At 45.4% G+C, this 18,662-nt stretch overlaps 1 protein-coding gene across 1 annotated transcript in view; it reads left to right on the forward strand.

Annotated features, from left to right (window-relative positions):
* Positions 1–18,662, forward strand: part of KIF6 (kinesin family member 6) — a 380,232-nt gene that overhangs the window by 327,936 nt on the left and 33,634 nt on the right. Inside the window, exon 16 of the mRNA XM_047103038.1 lies at positions 15,154–15,204. Within this exon, the coding sequence (XP_046958994.1) occupies positions 15,154–15,204 (51 nt within the window). The remainder of the gene's footprint in view (positions 1–15,153; positions 15,205–18,662) is intronic.

Genomic DNA, 18,662 nt, shown 5'->3' on the forward strand with positions numbered 1-18,662 from the left:
CACTGTGAGCGGGGTTATGCAGGCTGGATCTGAGAGGGCTGAAGTGGGTTGGGAAACTGCAGGAAGCCCTGAGGCCCCTTTGAGAGCTTCCTAGATGTCACCATCAGTATTGACAATGTCACACTGATAGGAATCAGGGGTGTTCTGTTTGTATCTGTAGCTGTCACTTTCTTGCTGTATATGCAAGATCTTAACTCACCCATCATTCATCTATTGTATTAGCACAGTTGATGATTTCCTGAGATCCAGGTAAAAACTACCAATTCCAGGAAACGCCCCCTCCTTGTTAAAATAACAGCCCCCGAAGGATCATTCACACCAGTCTGCTAACACGTAATTCTGCAGAAAACAGATCTTTGCAATTCTGTGGTACAGAAAATTATTACCTCAAGCATATCGTCTGCAACAGACAGCATTCTAAGGCCCAGAGTGACGTTCTCACCAAAAACTGCATGTCACATGTATTCACTCTTCATTGACACCCTGGACTATGAGGAGAAAAGATGATAAATATTCATCACCATGAAGAAGGAGTCAGATCTGTTTCCAGTGACAGATCAGCATCAAAATCCTTTTATAGGAACCTGAGTGGATTCACAAGCTTCTTCCCCACAGCCCTGCCCCCCCTCCTTGCCACACTCACACAAGTTCTGCAAAGCAAGAACTATTTCAAGTTGAGGCCTTCTGGGATAAGGAACAATCCTTGGATTCCTCTGTTAATTCCTTGGCCTTCTAGGGCCTCCCAATGCTGACCGAATGTAGATCAGGTATGTTTGTTTTGGACCCCACGAAGCTTGGCCAGCGTGGCCAGCATAAAGCCGTCTGCAAAATATTAGCTTTTGATATTTTTTTAACTTTTTTTTTTTTTTGAGAAAGAGAGAGAGTGAGGACTGGGAGGGGCATAGGGAGAAGAAGAGAGAGAATCCCAAGCAGGCTCCATGCTGAGCATGTGGTACTCAGTCCTACAACCGGGAGGTTATGACCTGAAGCAAAATCAAGAGTTGGACGCTTAACCAACTGAGCTACCCAGACACCCCATTTGATATTTTTAAGAAGGGCAAAAAAGAACAAATTTAACCAGATCTCATTTCTTGAGAAATTTGGGAGTTCAGATTGGCATCAGTTAGGAATAGACTCAGCCAGGCTATGTTTGAAAGATGCTTTCCTTTTCCAGTTGCAAGGCCTTCTTACCTCTCACGTGCCCCTAAAGGCCCTCCATTCTTGTTTTTGGACTGGGGACAGCATCAGAGGAAGATCCTCCCAGTGAGTCTCACATGTCTATCCTTGGCCTCACCAGCCAGTGACAGCCAAACACGGCTGGTTCTCTGTTTTTATTGCCAGATTATTATGGCTGAAGTCCCTACTGGCTTTCCTGATAAAAATTAGTCCATTCATCTCAAAACAAGTCCCCAGACTGATCCTGAGAGGATCCCCAAGGACGGCCTCTTAGATGCTGTGTCATCCATACATGCCTAGGATCCCTCATCTTCCCTGGCTTCCTCATCTTTGTCCACACTGCAGAGGCTACCATATGCTGGGCCTGCTGTCCATTGATGGTGGCATTGCTTGCAGCCACTGCTCCAGCCCCAGGGATCCTGCTTCCCTGGCTGCCACATTTGACTAGGCCAGGCGGACTTTTCTAAGAACTTAGCAAAGGCTCGGGCTAATGGAAATGCCTGTGGGAGAATAGCTAACTGCTACCTCTGGAAGTGGAGCTCTCGGAGGGCTTTCACCCGGTGGCTCTGGGCCTCAGCCAGGCATTCCAAGGCCTGCTTCAGTCTCCAGGTCCAACGTCCCCTTTACATATTCACTCTCTCTAAGTCCACTGTCTGAACTCTTAGCACTGACAAATAGTTCACAGCACTTTGTTTTCCCAAACTCTGGGCTATTCAGTCTTAAATGACACAAGCAAGTCGCTAGTCTGGGTAGGCTGCACCCGGTGACCAGCTCTTTGCCATTCCTTTCTCAATGGGGATGCCATTGGCCTGTTGAGTTGGAGAGTTCTTTATTGTGCAGGACCAGATGCAGCTCACTAAATACCAGTAGTGTCTTTCCCGTGTTTTGATGATTACCCTTCAGTACCTAAATGAGAAATTTCATTTATGTGCAAGGTGAAGACCGGACTAGACCTGCACATTTATGCCACTCTGGTCTGTCTTGCTTGAAAAGCACTAGAACAAGTTCTTGAACAGGAACATGCACCCGTGCCATCTGTACTAGGCTTCTCCAGAGACAGAGAGCCAATAGTGCGTGTGTGTGTGTGTGTGTGTGTGTGTGTGTGTGTGGAAGAGAGAGAGAGAGAGAGAGAACTGATTCATTTAAGGAATTTACTCATGTAATTGTAGAGGATGGCAAGTGCAAATTCTGCAGGCTAAGTCTATAACTGGAGACCCAGGGAAGAGTTGAGTTACAACATCAACTTAATTGGATAAGGCCCATCCACATGACGGGCAGTAGTAGTCTGCTTTATTCAAAATTGGCTGATATAAATGTTAATCACATGTAAACGTAACATCCACACTGGTATTTGACCAAACATCTGGACACCATACCTCAGCCAAGTTGACCCATAGAATTAACCATCATACCATCTAAGGACAAATCCTAGATTTAGGGAAAAGAAATTCTCAAGATGCACGGGCACATAGCTCTACTAGAAAAAATACAGCCAGTGTGTGTTTCTGAACACAGAACACCTAAGTCTTACGCTGAAACACCTGCATTTGGGTTATCTCGTTTTTAGAGCTTCTTCAAGAAGAGTGGAACTTAGCCTTATATATATGGACCTCAAGTGGTCCATTAAATGATTAGATTATCTCAAACACAGCTGTTTGCCTTGATGATAATATCTAGACTCTTCTGTAGGAGGCAGAATCTGTTCCTAATTCTGAAAATTCTAATCTCCCTAAGTTCAAAGAATGCGAAGGTCTGCTGTCCTGGCCCCTGTTAGGCCCCCAGAGCAGCTGATGATCAACACACTCCATGAGCTGAACGGAAAGCAGCTTCTGCCGTAACGAGAGTTCTCAACAATTGCTGTGCCCTAGGACGTACGCTGTCTAATTTGTAGAGTACAGTTGTCCATCCATCCCCAGCCCTGAGGGACCCGAACATCCCTGTGATAAGAAAATCCACAATTAAGTATTAAACCTTTATATGAAAAACTAAATTAAGTTTGCAAGTCAACCTCTGACAGGCCCTACAAATATTTGTATATTCACCAGAACAAAGCACTAAAGCCAAGAAGATGCTAAAGAACATACAACAGCATCTAATTCATCTTCAGTTTGTCATAATGAGTTGTGTATATTTAACTTCCACTTACCATTCCTTAATATGCTGAAATTTTTTCAGGAACTCTCTTCCCAAAAGTTTCAACATGAAGCTTGTAAGATATTTTTATCTTTGCATTTTATGGCAATTCCGTCTCTTTGTCCACTTTTCTTCTGAGTGTTCACTGCCTGATCTTACCACTTGGGAGTAGTTGACTCCCCAGAGACACAGCACCAAAACCTGTGCCATCAGCCCTGCTTACACACGTTCCAACTCCCCAATCCCCTCTACCCTGCTCCTTCTGATGAAGGAAGAAGGTGCTTCTCAGGCTGTATGTACTTCCCCCTTCAACTGGCTTCATCTCTCCCAGGGCTTCATTGCAGAAACCTCCCTTCCAGTTTTGCTACCTACTTTGCCTCCTTCTTCTGATCCTAACTCCCTGGATTTCCTTATTCTCCACTTCTCCCCCCAAAATGAGCAGCAGGGATGAAAATCCTTACAGAAATAGAGCCACACATACTAGCATTTCATATAGGCAGAACTCACTTTCAGGGAGGGGAAACCATATTCTCCCTGAACCATGTCATTTCCGTAAAGCATCCTCTGCAAAATGGTCAGCAAGTCTTTGCCTCTCTCTTTCTTCCCCTCTCCTCTTCGATAATATGTAGCCATAACAGAAACAAAAAGAGAAGAAGTCCTGGAGCACCTGGGTGGCTCATTCAGTTAAGCATCTGACTTTGACTCAGGTTATGATCTCACAGTTTGTGGGTTTCAGCCCCAGGTAGGACTCTGTGCTGACAGCTCAGAGCCTGGAGCCTGCTTCACATTCTGTATCTCCTTCCTTTCTGCCCTTCTCCACCCCTCTCTCTCTCAAAAATAAACATTAAAAACTTTTTTTAATAAAAAAAAAAGAGAAAAGAGTTCTAGTGCTATTTTCTGGAAGAAAAAAAAAAACAATAAAAAGATGAGGGTAGTAATCATCCCAGGCCCTGAAAACAGAGGACTATTACTACCAGCATTTCAAGCAAGCTTATTAAAAAGTCATTTACTTCCAATTACAGAAATCAATCATATTTGACTATATAAAGGAATATGAAAGACCCAGCTATTAATGAAAGTAATGGTGAATTTGAGGGTAATGATCAGAAGGCAGAGGTTTTGTATGTGGGGTCCCACATTTGTAAAATGTTTTTATGTTTAAATCCATCTAAAAACTAGATACACTGCCAAATCAAACATCTTAGTGCCTGTGGTTTACTTTATACCCTTTAAGTGAGCTCTGCCCCCTACCTCCATGGTTCATGAGGGGCTAGTACAAACTAGCCTCCAGTGTGAGCTAGGGGCACTGGGAAGAAGTAGACTATGCCTGACCCACCCACACTGGAGCAGAGGAGCCTGAATGTGCCCAGGTTCCTCTGGGAGTGTCCCCTGTGCTACCTCTGGAGCTTCAGGATAAAAACCAGAGGCCATGCTGTATGGACCCTCCCTGTGCCCCCGAGAGCAGCCCTAGAAACCAGAGCCACGTCTTCAAATGGAAAAAAGGATTGTGGTCTATAGTTACTCCTCCAGGGCGGGTCTTGAAAGCTGGTTATATCCTTCCCTTGCTGAGATAAGACTTTCCAAGCATCTAAAGTAACATCTTTTGAATGGATGCCAACACAATCATGAGCCCTCAGCTCCCTGAGATGGTTAGTATTTAACAATTCATGCTGGTTGCTGAGCTGAAAATTTTCCTTATGCTTACCTACTTGCACATTTATTTGAGCTTTTAACAAATGCGCTAATTTACTTAATTCTCTGAATATGTTTATGGAATATTATCACATACTGGAATAGTGATATCAATAAACTCCTTAGCTTAATTAAGTGTATATAATAGCCAAATGCCTAAGCTTCAGACAGAATGTGCTAATCTCCTATGATTATTATGATTACTTGGGTAGCTGGAATGAATATCCCATAGGAAAAGAATCAGGTCTCCCAGACATGGTATAATTTGGTCATTTTTTATAAATGAGAGCATTCCCCCAAAATGTGATCATCATGTACTGTCCTGGTGATAAGAAAGGAGCTGTCTTGAAGCCCAGACTGCTGTCTGGTGTTTTCATCCCAAGCTGAAATGCTCATCAATTATGGGGCACATCCTCCTTTGCAAGATAGGGCCAAGGTGACGGGGTGCTCTTGAGAAAATCCCAGTGGGGAAAATCAAGGCAAGTTACCATGTGTTTTTCTTGAAATTATTGATATTAAGAATGAGCTATGTTTTTCCTCTCTCTGCAACTTAATAATGTTACCAAGGGGAAGAAAAGTCTTGAAATCTGGAGAATTGAAATGTCATGTTGGAACGAGAAGGCTTAAAAACATTTGCCCGGCATTTAGACCATTCATGGCCTCCCACTCAGTGCCCCGTCACTGAACCTTTCTCTTTGGGGAATCCAGGAAAGGACCCATCTTCCCTATTCCAAGGGAGGGCTGAGGGCTTCTCAGGGGTCTCCCCCAGCCCAGGCTGGTGGAGATCCCTTGGTTTACTGCAGCAACCAAAGGCTTCCTTGACTTGCGAAGGGCTGGGCTTCCTCTGACTGTCCATCTTCTGCCCTTACCTTTCTTGTACGTGGTCCAGGATGATAACAGAGGACTGACAAGTAAGCTGGGATTCCTTATCACCCCCTGTCCTGGCACTGGGACCCGGGCTGTGAACATTTTCAGTCAGCACCCATGACAGATGACATCACTGTGCAGCAGGGACCCAAACACGGTTGTCAGCATGCTATAGTAACATCCTGTTCCCTCTCAAGGAAGCAAATTGCAGTGGGTTTTTAAATTTTAATTTCTTTTTATAAATATACACAGACTTTTATATAAATCATAAATCATATGTACCCTTCTTTTTTCCTCTTGTTGGCTCCTACCTCCCCTACCCAATTCATTCTCCACCCTCCGGTAACCCATCCTAACAGCTTTGTGGGTGTCCGTCCACATGACCTCCATGCTCATATGGCCACACACACGCATGTGTGCACACAGTTATATACACATGTATGTAAGGCTCTTGCCATTGTTTGACCACAGGATCATTTACGTCCTTTGTTCCCCATTGTCTTCTTTGCTTGCTTTTTCTCCTTTTCTGCTCTATTGAATTATTAAAATCTTGGCATTCCCTCCCTGCAGCCCTCCTGCTGCCTTTTTTTTTGATCCTCTATTGATTTGGCTGTTATAGTATGTATTTTTGTTCTTCTAGAGTTAAAAAGTAACTATAACAATGCCTGTAGTTATTCCAGATATACCCTCCACCCACCCACATCCAGGGCTATAGCTTGTTTTAACTCCCCCATTGAACATCCTCTCACCTTATCTCCATCGTGTTATTGTTGCTTAAAGTTTCAGTTTTCACACAACACACGTGTGCGCGCACACACACACACACACAGTTTTCATGGTCAGTGGTTAAGTATTTTTCCTTAAATACTTAGTACTTTTTATGTTCATCACTGTTCCTTTCTCCTACATATTTCTCTGTATTAATTTTTCTTCTTGCTGATCATCATCATAACTTTCTACACTTATACAGTTCTTATATATCCTAGGCACTCTTCTAAGCACATTGCGTATGTGACCTAATTCACTCCTCACAGCAGATACCAGTACTATCCCTGTTTCATAGAGGAGGAAACTGAAGCACAAGGCCATTCAGTAGCTAGCATGACGGTGCCCAGTAGGTAGCCCAGCTGGTATGCCAACTAGGGCACCTGGCTCCAGAGTCCATATACTCCATGCTTGGTTGCCTCTCACTTGACTCCCTTTTGGGGAGCAGTCATCTGTGAGTGGTAAATGCTCTTAATCCTCTTATGACAGAAAATGTCTTTGGTGTGCCCTCATCAAGGAATGAACGTTGGACTGTGTGTAAAATTCAGGTTGACAGTTTACTTCCCTCCACTGTCCCCATCACCCCTTGCTGTGGTTGAGACGTGGGCTGTTGTCTAAGGAGTTCTGCCACAGGTCCACTGGCAGCTGGGAACAGTGGCTTTTCTTCCCCGAAGGTCAGCACTTGCACTGTGATGTGTCCAGGGCGGGTCTGTCTTCATTTGCACCGCTCCGTGTTCAGAGTGCACCTGCAACCCTCTGGCTCACATCTTTCTTCAGTTCTGGAAAAACACACCTGGGGTCTCCTTCAATGCTGCCCCTTTACCATGCCCCCTTCCCTCCTTCTAGAACTCTCCTCAGACACCTGGTGATGCCTGTCCGTCTCCCCTCTGGGACTTTTAACTCCCTTTTCCCATTTCCTGTCTTGCTCTCCATTCCATGTTTGGGGTGGGTTTGGGGTGTCTTTTTCCATATTATCTTTCCAATCACGAATTCACCTTTAAAATTGTCCTGCTTGGGGTTTATCCCCTTGTTCCCTCTATTGTTTTTGGTTGTTTATGTCATGCCTCTATCTTTCATCTCAAAACGTCTTTCCACTCCACCTATCTTATTCATACCTATTTGTTGTATGATTTCTTACTCTTTTTTAAAGAAAACTTAAGCTGTCATCAGTCTCCTGGAGTATGCTCAACATACTTATTTTGAAGTCTGTCTTGGAAGTGCTGAGTGGCACCATCATTATGGAGGCAGCACCTCAAATTAATACAGATCAGCTGAAAGCCGGCAGGGGGGTTCTCTTGCAGACGTGCGAGATTCCGTGTTCCAGCGCGGCCATCACAGCACCGTTTGTGTTAGTGGGAGTGGGAGGCAATCTCGTTGTTCTCCCCTCGGGGAGGGGAAGTTAAAAGGTTGGAGTACACACTCTGCAATGTACGTAGTAGTTAGAAACTGAGGACTAGATGCGCATACAGCAACGTGGGTGGATGTCAAAAACACAGTACCGATAAATCAGTACGAAAGAGAATGAGATCTGTAGCACAATATTACTTTCATAGCTTAAAAATTGCACAGAAAACTTGAACACAAATTGTAATGGCCACTTATTAGAGGCATAGGGGGATCGGAATTAGGGATGGGGCATAAGGCACGGAGATAAACACACATGTACACACGTATGTAGACACACATGTGCATACCTACGCATACATACATACGTACATACGTACATGCAGGGCTTTGCTCATACTGACAAGATAATATGCTGTAATCTAAAGAGTAAGACTAATTCAGCCCTTTGTGGGTGTGCATTAATAAATGTCTGTATCTGTCTCTCCAGAAAATTACTTTCATCTGTAATGAATTCATGTTCCAGCTATTAATTTTACTATCATTTTTAGCACTAGATTTATTCATACATTTTGGCATTTTTGTGGGCAGGTCCATTTTTAATGAAACACATTTGATTTCTTTCTCTTTCTCTCCCTTTGTGCTCATCCCTCTCTGTCTCACAGACCCTCCAGCCCCCTCCCCCCGCCGAGTCTGGAAGACAGTTCGGAGTCACTGCTCCACAGGGATACTGGGATGTGGCCCATCTGGTCAGAGCGTCAGTGGGCAGCTTGGTGTAGCAACGGAGAGAGGCTGAATGTGTTCCTTTCTTCCTCCATGGGCTTGCAGTAGGAAGGGAACCACAGCCCTAGGCAGCACCTAGGAGCACTCTGTTTTCCTCGGTCCCCTTGCAGCCACAGGTGTGGGGGCAGGGGACCCTCACCCCACCCTGCAGCTTCAGTCTGTGTCTTGCCCTTTTAGTCATCTTCCTGCTTCTGGACCTGGAGCCCTGCCAGCTAAAAGCCCAGACTCCACTTACCATTTTGCATTTCTGGCCCACTTCTGGTCTTCAGAGATCTCTCTTGAAATCTAATCTAGCAAAGTCTTATTAGTCTCCTGTTTGATTTTATTCCCCATTGCTATGCCTCAGTTGATTTTCAAATTATACAAACAAGTTTAGATACAACCTGATGAAATAGATATTAGCAAGGAGGAGATGCCTGCACTTGATTTGAAGGCTTCAAAGGATTTACATAGTCCTGTTTGTTGGAAATTCATCTAAGGATTAAACACATAATTTGTGCTAGGCCCATTAATTTTACAAATAGCCTTACAAACAGTCTTTAGGGAATCTAACCTTTTGGTAATCACAGTCCCCTGTGTTAGAGTACAAAGAAACCGGCATCCCACGCCACAGCTGAAATCAACACTGTGAATTCAGACTCACTTACTAGACCTTCCCCCTCAAAAAGGCCCCTCAGGCAGGCAACATAATTCTGTGTATTCTCCCCTCACCCCAATCCTGCTACTGAAGTTTGTTTTGTTTTTACCCAGATGTTATATAGTAGTATAGTCAAGTAGAAGAACAGATTTTTACTTAGGTCCAGAGCCCCTAATGGGGCTCCTGGGTGGCTCAGTCGGTTAAGTACCTAACTCTTGATTTCAGCTCAGATCATGATCTCAGGGTTTGTGAGTTCGAGCCCCGCATCGGGCTCTGCACTGACAGCATGGAGCCTACTTGGGATTCTCTCTCCCCACTTCTCTCTACCTCTCCCCCACTTGTGCTTGCTTTCTCTCTCTCTCTCTCTCTCTCAAAATAAATAAACATTAAAAAAAATAATGACCAAGGATCCTGCCAGTAGCCTCCCCCTGCCCAGCCCTACTTCTCCACTCAAACACTCCCTTCCAAATCCCTGCCCCAAACGAGCTATGCCTGGCCTTCTCCTCCCTGTTGCCCCCACGGTTCTCTTTGCCTGCAATCCTTTCCCATCCCCACCTTAACACCTCTGCCCCCTTAAGGATCCACCCAAGGCTCACCTGTGGTGATGATGCCTTTCCTAATGCCACTAACCTGCCTTTCCTCCTCTAAATTTACGTCCACCATTGATTTGACATTTTGCCACTTGCCCTTCAGGCTGGCATCTTATGAATATAGTATCCTTTCCATATGTCTGAAAGTGCTTTCATCCCTAAAACTAGTCTGGCATGTCACATAGGTTGATACGTTATCCCTTCATCCTCCCGAGAGTCTTGAGATATGGTAAAACAGATATTATCCCAGTTGTTCTATTACAACCCATTTTTCAAATGATAAAATTGAGGCTTAGAGATGTTACATAACCTAACAGGAACCTACTTCCTACTAGAAGTAGCAGAGTTGGGATTTGAACCTAACTCTATGTACCTACAAGATTGTAATTATCTTCCAGTTTAACCAAAATGGCAAAGAGGTTTGCTTCATCTGGAGTCCAACTCCCAGTGACTGGAGATAGCTGTGCAAAGTGCTGTGCTGAAGAGCCAGACCCAGGCTCAGCGGGAAAGCAAACCATCCATGAGGGAAGAGCAAGATTTGCCATGAGAATCCGAAGTAGGCTCCAGGCTCCGAGCTGTCAGCACAGAGCACCGGAACCCACGGACCATGAGATCATACCTGGGCCAAAGTCGCACACTTACCCGACAGAGCCACCCAGGCGCCCCTCGTGCTGGCTTCCTTGAACTAGAAGAGACTTCTTAACTAGTTTGTGTATTCCACAGCACTTAGTGCTTAGTGCTTAATATAGTGCGTGAGCGATAAATATTTACTGTTTGATAGTGATGTCAGCATCCTCAGTAAAGCACCGCATCACAGAAACTGCACGAGCAGCCTGCAGACGGCCATACTGGGAAGGCCAGAAGTGAAGAGCTCTGCTCTGGACCAGCTACACAGCTTTCACTTGGCGACCAAGTTCAAACTAACCAGCATGTGAAATAAAATGTGAATTTTAAGGAAAATGGTTCTATCCAAAAGATGATAACTGTAAAAAAAAAAAAAAGTGTTGCTTCTGCATGATGCTAATACTTTTCATATGAACTACTTGGTACAGAGAAACCATACACCATGCTGCCCTGCACATGGTGGTTTCTAAGGTCATGTGTCTCCTCTGGAGCTCCCCATGGGTCATTGCAGGCTCCAGGTACCCCACCACCCCCCTGCTAACATCCCCACTCTGGCGATCAATGAACCAGAAAGGGGGAGAAGGTGTTTGTGGCATCTGTTGTAAATTATTGGAGACAAGATTACTAATTATCACCATGTTCCTACAAGCGGAGCCTTCCCTCCTTCTCCTCCCACCGCCCCCCTGCCCCCACCACTGCCGCCCCAGCTTCCTCCCTGACCATCTCCTGCCTCAGGCTGAGAGTTCTCTGTTTCTGTTTCATCTCTTTTCCATACTTCGGCATGAAGATGTGTCCAGGAACCCAGGCCAAAACCAGCAAATTTATCACCATGCTAATGACAGCAAGCTGCATGCTGAGTGAATTCTGCAATCCCCCTCAACTCCTTCTTTTGCCAAAACCTGCGGAAATGCAAGATCCAGCCGATTCCAGAGACTGTTATCTTCACATGAAGAATGACTCTGTTAGAAAATGCAATTAGGTATCAGCCATAAGGCTATTTTTAGAAGCTTGTTTGGGAAGATCTCAAAAACAAAAATCGCCATGTGGTAGGTGATGTTAACCATTCCACCCAAATTGAGCATCGCTACATACATTTAAAACCTACCTTTATCAATATGTAGCATTATCAAGGGGATGGCTCATTGTTCTGGGAGTAGACATTTCTGTTTGTGGAGGTTACAGAACTGACAGTCCTCAGTGGCAGATCCTCCTCTTTATTTACATGAGCAACTGTTCCCAGGCTGGAAGCTATGGAAGATCCTTAACCCTGTCATTGCAAAATAGCTTCCCCTGGGTTTGGGGAAGGGAGCCCGTCATTCCAATGGGAGCAGGGGAAGTCGTGACATAGGAGGCTGAGCACCTACAGGGGTCAGGCGTGAGGTTAGGAGCATGTCGTTGAGAAGGCACGTCATTGGGTAGGCCCGTGGTCAAGGAGACAAGATGGCAGGAGTCTCATTGGGGAGGTAGTTTCCCAAGGAGGAATGCGACCCAGTGTGTCCTCCAAAGCAGCAAGACACTGTCCAGTCTCCCCAGGAAGGAGGTAGCCAGACACGGAAGGCACTCGTGGAGTGAGTCACCTGCGCCAGATACCCAGGCCAGAGTCCAAGCACCACAGCAGCATGAAAAGGCCCTTAATGACCTACTCCAAGTCTAGAGCTGTTTTTAATTGGTATGTTGTATTTGTCACAGTTGTGCCTCCTTTTATTTGAGGAATGCATGTGCTATGTCTCAGCCCAGCACCACCCCTGTGCTCTCAACTCCTCTCCCCTGCTGATGTAGACAGTAAATGTCATGTTGCTCAGAGTGGGAACAAGATCCCATCTGTGGCTGTGGCTGGCCTGGGTTTCAGGTCATTTTCCTGCTGGCACCAGGCTGGTCTGGTTCTCACCCTAGAGCCATATTTGCACTTCTCTACCTCCCGCTCAACACATTCCCTAAATTCTTACCCTCTCCCACTTGGAATTAGGGTGCAATCACTGCTTATGCCCAATCCTTGGCTTCCTATCTGTGCACAATCCTCTCCATTGGGGACACATGGAAACCAAGGCACAGACTTGCTCTGTGACACACCTGGAGACAGTGGTCTCCAAGAGGAGCTGAAGGAACTGATGACATTGAACGTAGAGAGGACAAGTCCAAGTGGAGAAATCATGGCCTCCTCAGTTCCTCACTGCCAGTGAGAGAGGACCCTTCCTCTGTGCTGTCCCAGAGAGCTGACCACGTCCAAATCTGGAAGGTAGAGGGAAGCAGGTGTCAATATCACGTCAGTAATTCCTTCTATACAATTTAATCAGTGGGACAGCCTGGATACATACAAGTCATACAAGTAGAAGGGATTCCTGAATTGGGTGCAACGTTGAAGTGAATGACCTCTGCTGTCCCTTCCAGTCATAACATTCTAGAAGTGCCCTTAATCTTCCAATGAGTGATGGGGTCTCCTGTGACTGCTTCATCATCTACTCATCTTTTGAAAACTTTGAGGTATTGAATATATTCTACATGAAGAAAGGAATACATTAGACAAGGGAGCAGTGAAGTTCCCAGGCCTTCTCAGAGTCCACAGTGGCCCGATCACATCTCCCAAATGGGACATGTAATGCAGACAGCACTGACATTTTAACAAGTGTGCTGAGCCCTTGGATATAAACAAACTCCCAGACGGATGCTTCACCCCTCTTTCCAGCACAAAGTCATAGAATTGCAGTAGACATGGAGGAACCCTGGAGGTCACTTTGCCCCAACTCCTACCCAGGGCAAGAGTTCTTGCTTTAATGCCCCATAGATTCTCACCTAGCCTCTGCTAGAGCACTGTCAGGAAGGGACCCACTGCTCTGCCAGGAAATGTAGTCCAGTTTGAGACAACTTAATCCACATTGAGACAGTCTTCATTGTGAACTTCATTGTGAACTTTATTGAGCCCCTAGTCTGTTTTTATTCAACTTGACTTCTCCCCTCAAGAGTAGGACAAAAATAAATCTGTTTTGTTGTCCAAATGACAATTCAGATTTTTTTTTTAAGTTTATTTTTTTTTATTTTGAGAGGAAGAGAGAGAGAGAGCAGGGGAGGAGCAGAGAGGGAGAGAATCCTAAGCAGGCTCTGTGCTGTCAATACAGAGCCTCAGGTGGGACTCAATCTCATGGTTCTTGAGATCATGACCTTAGCCAAAATCAAGAGTCGGACACTCAACCAGCTGAGACACCCAGGTGCCCCAGTGTCCAGATTCTTAAAGACAGTCATGATCTCTGATCCTCCTCTCCCTCCAAGTCTTTTCTTCTCGATCTAAACATCTCAGATGGCCTTGAGTATTTCTCATATGCCATGGTTTTAGATCCTTCACCATCCTAAACAGAATTTTCTGTAAATATTTTCTAACATTCCTTATGAAGAGTAGCCCCTAGAACAAATACCAAATATGGTCTGACCACTACAAAGTACATATGCAGAGTATACCACTATCACGTCTCTTCAACTACACACTATACCTTTAATAATGCAATGTGGAATAACATATGTCTCATACCCAATTATCAATTGCTGTGTTCCTATTAATGTTATCATCCACTAAATACACCATCTTTTTTACTTGACACAATTTCATACAGCGTCAAAGAAAAAAAGTAGATTTATTTTTTTAATGAAATTTATTGTCAAATTGGTTTCCACACAACACCCAGTGCTCATCCCAACAGATGCCCTCCTCAATGCCCATCACCCACTTTCCCCTCCCTCCCACCCCCCGTCAACCCTCAGTTTATTCTCAGTTTTTAAGAGTCTCTTATGGTTTGCCTCCCTCCCTCTCTTTTTTTTCCCCTTCCCCTCCCCCATGGTCTTCTGTTAAGTTTCCAGGATCCACATAACAGTGAAAACATACAGTATCTTTCTCTGTATGACTTATTTCACTTAGCATAATACTCTCCAGTTCTATCCACGTTGCTACAAAAGCCCATATTTCATTCTTTCTCATTGCCAAGTAGTATTCCATTATATATATAAACCACAACTTCTTTATCCATTCATCAGTTGATGGACTGGTGCTGCCACTCTGGAAAACGGTGTGGAGGTTCCTCAAAAAATTAAAAATAGATCTACCCTATGACCCAGCAATAGAACTGCTAGGAATTTACCCAAGGGATACAGGAGTGCTGATGCATAGGAGCACTTGTACCCCAATGTTTATAAAAAAGTAGATTTAAAAGTGTCCCTATAAATTATTAAAATATCAATTCCTGCCTCCCCCTTCATTAATAATAGACAGAAATACTGAAGAGAATAGGGCCCAACAAAGGTTATGAGTGACAAAGGTCATTGAACCCAAAGGCGAAATGCATATTTGCAATGATGAGCCAAGGCCCCAGCATGGCAGTCTGTTCTTCCAACACCATCCAGTGCATCAAAGGAAGGGGTCTTCTTGAAGCCATGTCCACCCTTGTCTTCCTTGCTCTATCTATCTATTTAATTTTTGCTTGCAACATGGTTCTGAGGCAAAGTCTTCCTGCAGCCTGTAGGAAACTCACCAGTGGTTTTCCTTTGTGTCTTTGACAGGTCGCTTGAAAGAAGAAATCACCCAGCGCCATATGCAGCAAGTAGCTCTAGGTGGGTACAGCGTGAAGTCTGTGGGAAGAAGGTGAAGGTAATACAAGCTGTAGGGTCTTGGAAACCTAGACCCAGCTCAAAGATAATCCATCTGGAACCCTCAAGAAGGTTAAGCAAGGCAAGGTTTGCAGTTAGTGCAGCTTCCTTTGGATGCCCCTCCTCTCTAGGACCAGTTACCCCATCCTGTGTGGCTGCTCTCAGCTGTCAGGACCTGGCACCCCACCTTCTCAGCTGCTGCCTCATCCCCCTAACCCTTCCACCCCACACCCTAACCTAAGTTCACTCTGTGTCCCAGCTCTTCAGGGCTCTACTCTGAGCTTTCCAGAGTTACTACTAACTAATCCTAACAGCAACAATTGGTGGTGAAAACAGCTACTGTTTTCTGAACCACCCCTGTGCACTGCCATTTGTGCATGGTCTCCTTTCTCCTTCACGATAGTCCTAAGAAGTCAGTGCATTTTCTAGATGAAGGAGATCCAGTGACTTGCCCAAGGTCACATGGCTAGGAAGTGTTGAAAAGGATTTGAACCCAAGTCTCCGAGTCCACACCTGGGGCTCTCAGCCCCCATGCTCTTCACTGCCAGCAGTGATGGGCCCACTTAATACAGTAATAATGTAAACACTGACGAACAGTGATAGTGTAAGAGAACCTTGGCACCTTTTAAGCAGTAGTCATCTTCGGCAAATGCCCCCTTTGATATGTCACCCAAGGAAGTCACTTGGGAGGAAAGTTCAGCTCCCAGAAAGGCTGGGGGAGCAGGTATCCCGGGCAGGGCCACGTTGTTTCCTCTCCAGTGGGCCTGGGACCAAACACTTACAGAGCTCTGATTAAATAAGCAAATCATGTATTCCAAACAAAGGGTTCCCCTTCACATAGCCTGGCCCTTAGAATTTCCTACAGTTCGAGAAATCCATGACCTCTAAAGGGCAGATGGAAGAGCGCCCCAGTGTCATAAAGATGACCCATTGGACCCCAGGAATTTGGACTGTTAGGAAGTGGGTTGTTTAGTTTCAGTAATAATAATGATCTCATCAAATAGCCAATGGTTACATCAGAAACACAGAATAAGGAAGCCTGAGGCACACTGACTAGAGCTTGAACTTCCCACTGTTGGCCTCGCTGCTGGGAGGTCTGGGCCTCCCTTTGCCAGAGAGGCAGGCAGGGAGTCAGAGCTGAGCGCCTCCTCCAGCAAGCATCCAGGGCTCCCTGACTGGGCTAGGGAAGGGCACAGGGACCTCTATTGGGAAGTGGTGCCAAGGTGACCTTCAGGCCTCACGGGTAGGTCACCAGATGGGGAGTCATCCCTGAGGAGTGTCGCTGGGCCGCACATCTCAGAGCTGCCATCTGGCCCTTTCTCCAGTCTTCACGATGCCAAGCAACTAAAAACAATGACTGGAAAATACCAGTCAAATAATTGGGGCTTTCAGGGCAGAGGTGCTCTATCCTCTCTGGGCCCCCACCCCTCCCAGCCCCAGACAGGCCTGGGCCTTTGGGAAATGACTGCACGTCTTTAACCACAGGCTTCTCCTTAATTCCTCTGCTCATCTCTCTGGGAGCCTTCTTCTGAATTACAGCAGGTGTCAGGTTCAACAGGGCCCAGCTTTGCCTGAAGTAATCAGCAGACTTCAAAGAGAAAGCACTTTGGATGGAAGTCTAATTAAGAGCATTTGAAATACCTATTTATTTTAAAAGCATACTATCCCAATTAGAGGAGAAGTGTTAACATCTCCCAGCTGCCATTTTGAGGTTAAATGCCATGTTTTCAGTCCAAACTTCTCAGGAGCTTGTCTGACAGAGCTTCAGAACCACCCGCGCTCACGTGTCCCCAGTGACCACGTGCCAGAATTCTTCTCATGGAGAGAAACCTCTCATTGCAACAGATTGTTTATAAAACCGTTTCCTGCTTAACCCTCACCCTTCAGGCTAGTGTCGGGGCCAAGGGCGAGGACCCACAGCTCCGCTCTTGTGAGAATCAAAACAGCTCAGTGTCCTTGGTTTCCTGGTGTTCTTGAGTTGAGGCTTCCATTGGAGGAACGGGGCAGTGACTACATCTGCTCTTGCCCTCCCCCTCTCTGTTCTCCTTCCTTTGTCTACTTCTCTCTACTTTCCCTCTCCCTCCATTTTAAGTATTCCCTTTGGTATTGTTTCTTTCTTGTGCCTCCATATTCCTAGATTTCTATGAAAGCATAGCTCAGGTTGGTTGGTTGTTCTGGGGTGGGGAGGCGAGAGGGGGTCAAGAGCTAGGCTGAGCAGAAGAGGTTTTCTCACGTATTTTGCATAAAAATAGATCTGTGTATGTAAGAGGAGGTGTATGTCCAAGAAAATTCGTATAAAGGCAGTCTCATATCTCAGAGGAGCAAGGATTTAATGGTGATGTGAAAGGTGCCATGTGGAAGACTGTAGATTGGTGGAGGGAAGCCAGATTCAGTGGTGTGCTGGAACCAGCTCCATACCCATCAGATGAGTGACCGTTACCATTTTGGAAATTTGGGGATCCCTGGTAAAACACAGCTGTTGTTAAAAATTAAATGATAGAGGGTGCCTGGGTGGCTTAGTCGGTTGAGCGTCCAACTTTGGCTGAGGTCATGACCTCACAGTTCGTGAGTTCAAGCCTCACATTGGGCTCTCTGTTGTCAGCACAGAGCCTGCTTCAGATCCTTTGTCCCCCTCTCTCTCTGCTCCTCCCCAGCTCGTTCTTTCTCTTTCTCTCTCAAAATAAATAATTTAAAAAAATTAAATTATAGAAACTTAAATAAGTTATATTAAAAAACAAAGTCAACAAATACTCAAAACTGATCACCTCCTAACTACAGATCTTCCTTGACCTACAGTGGAGTTACATCCTGATAACCCCGTCATCAGTTGAAAATATCGTCAAGTCAAAAATGCATTTAATACACCTAACCTATCAAACACCTAGCTTAGCTTAGCCTACTTTATTTATTTATTTATTTTTTTAATTTTTTTTAACGTTTATTTATTTTTGAGACAGAGAGAGACAGAGCATGAATGGGGGAGGTTCAGAGAGAGGGAGACACAGAATCTGAAACAGGCTCCAGGCTCTAAGCTGTCAGCACAGAGCCTGACGCGGGGCTCGAACTCACGGACCATGAGATCATGACCTGAGCCGAAGCCGGCCGCTCAACCGACTGAGCCACCCAGGCGCCCCAGCTTAGCCTACTTTAAACATGCTCAGAACACTTACATTAGCGTACAGTTGGGCAAAATCATCTAACCCAAAGCCCATTTTATAATGAAGTGTTGAGTATCCCGTGTAATTGATTGAAGTCTGTGCTGAAAGGGAAAAACAGGACGGTTGTGCGGGTGCAGAATGGTTGTCCGTGTTCATGTGGCCGGGCAGGAGCTGGGGCACCCGAAGCATGGTTCCTCCTGAATGGGTGTCACTCGTGCACCATCCTAAAGCCAACAAATCCTATGTCGAACCATCATAGGTCGG

Source organism: Lynx rufus, unplaced genomic scaffold, assembly GCF_022079265.1.
Source record: "Lynx rufus isolate CCGP_SWC_20201006 ecotype Redwood Valley unplaced genomic scaffold, mLynRuf1.p SCAF_6, whole genome shotgun sequence".
NCBI classification, from domain to species: domain Eukaryota; kingdom Metazoa; phylum Chordata; class Mammalia; order Carnivora; family Felidae; genus Lynx; species Lynx rufus.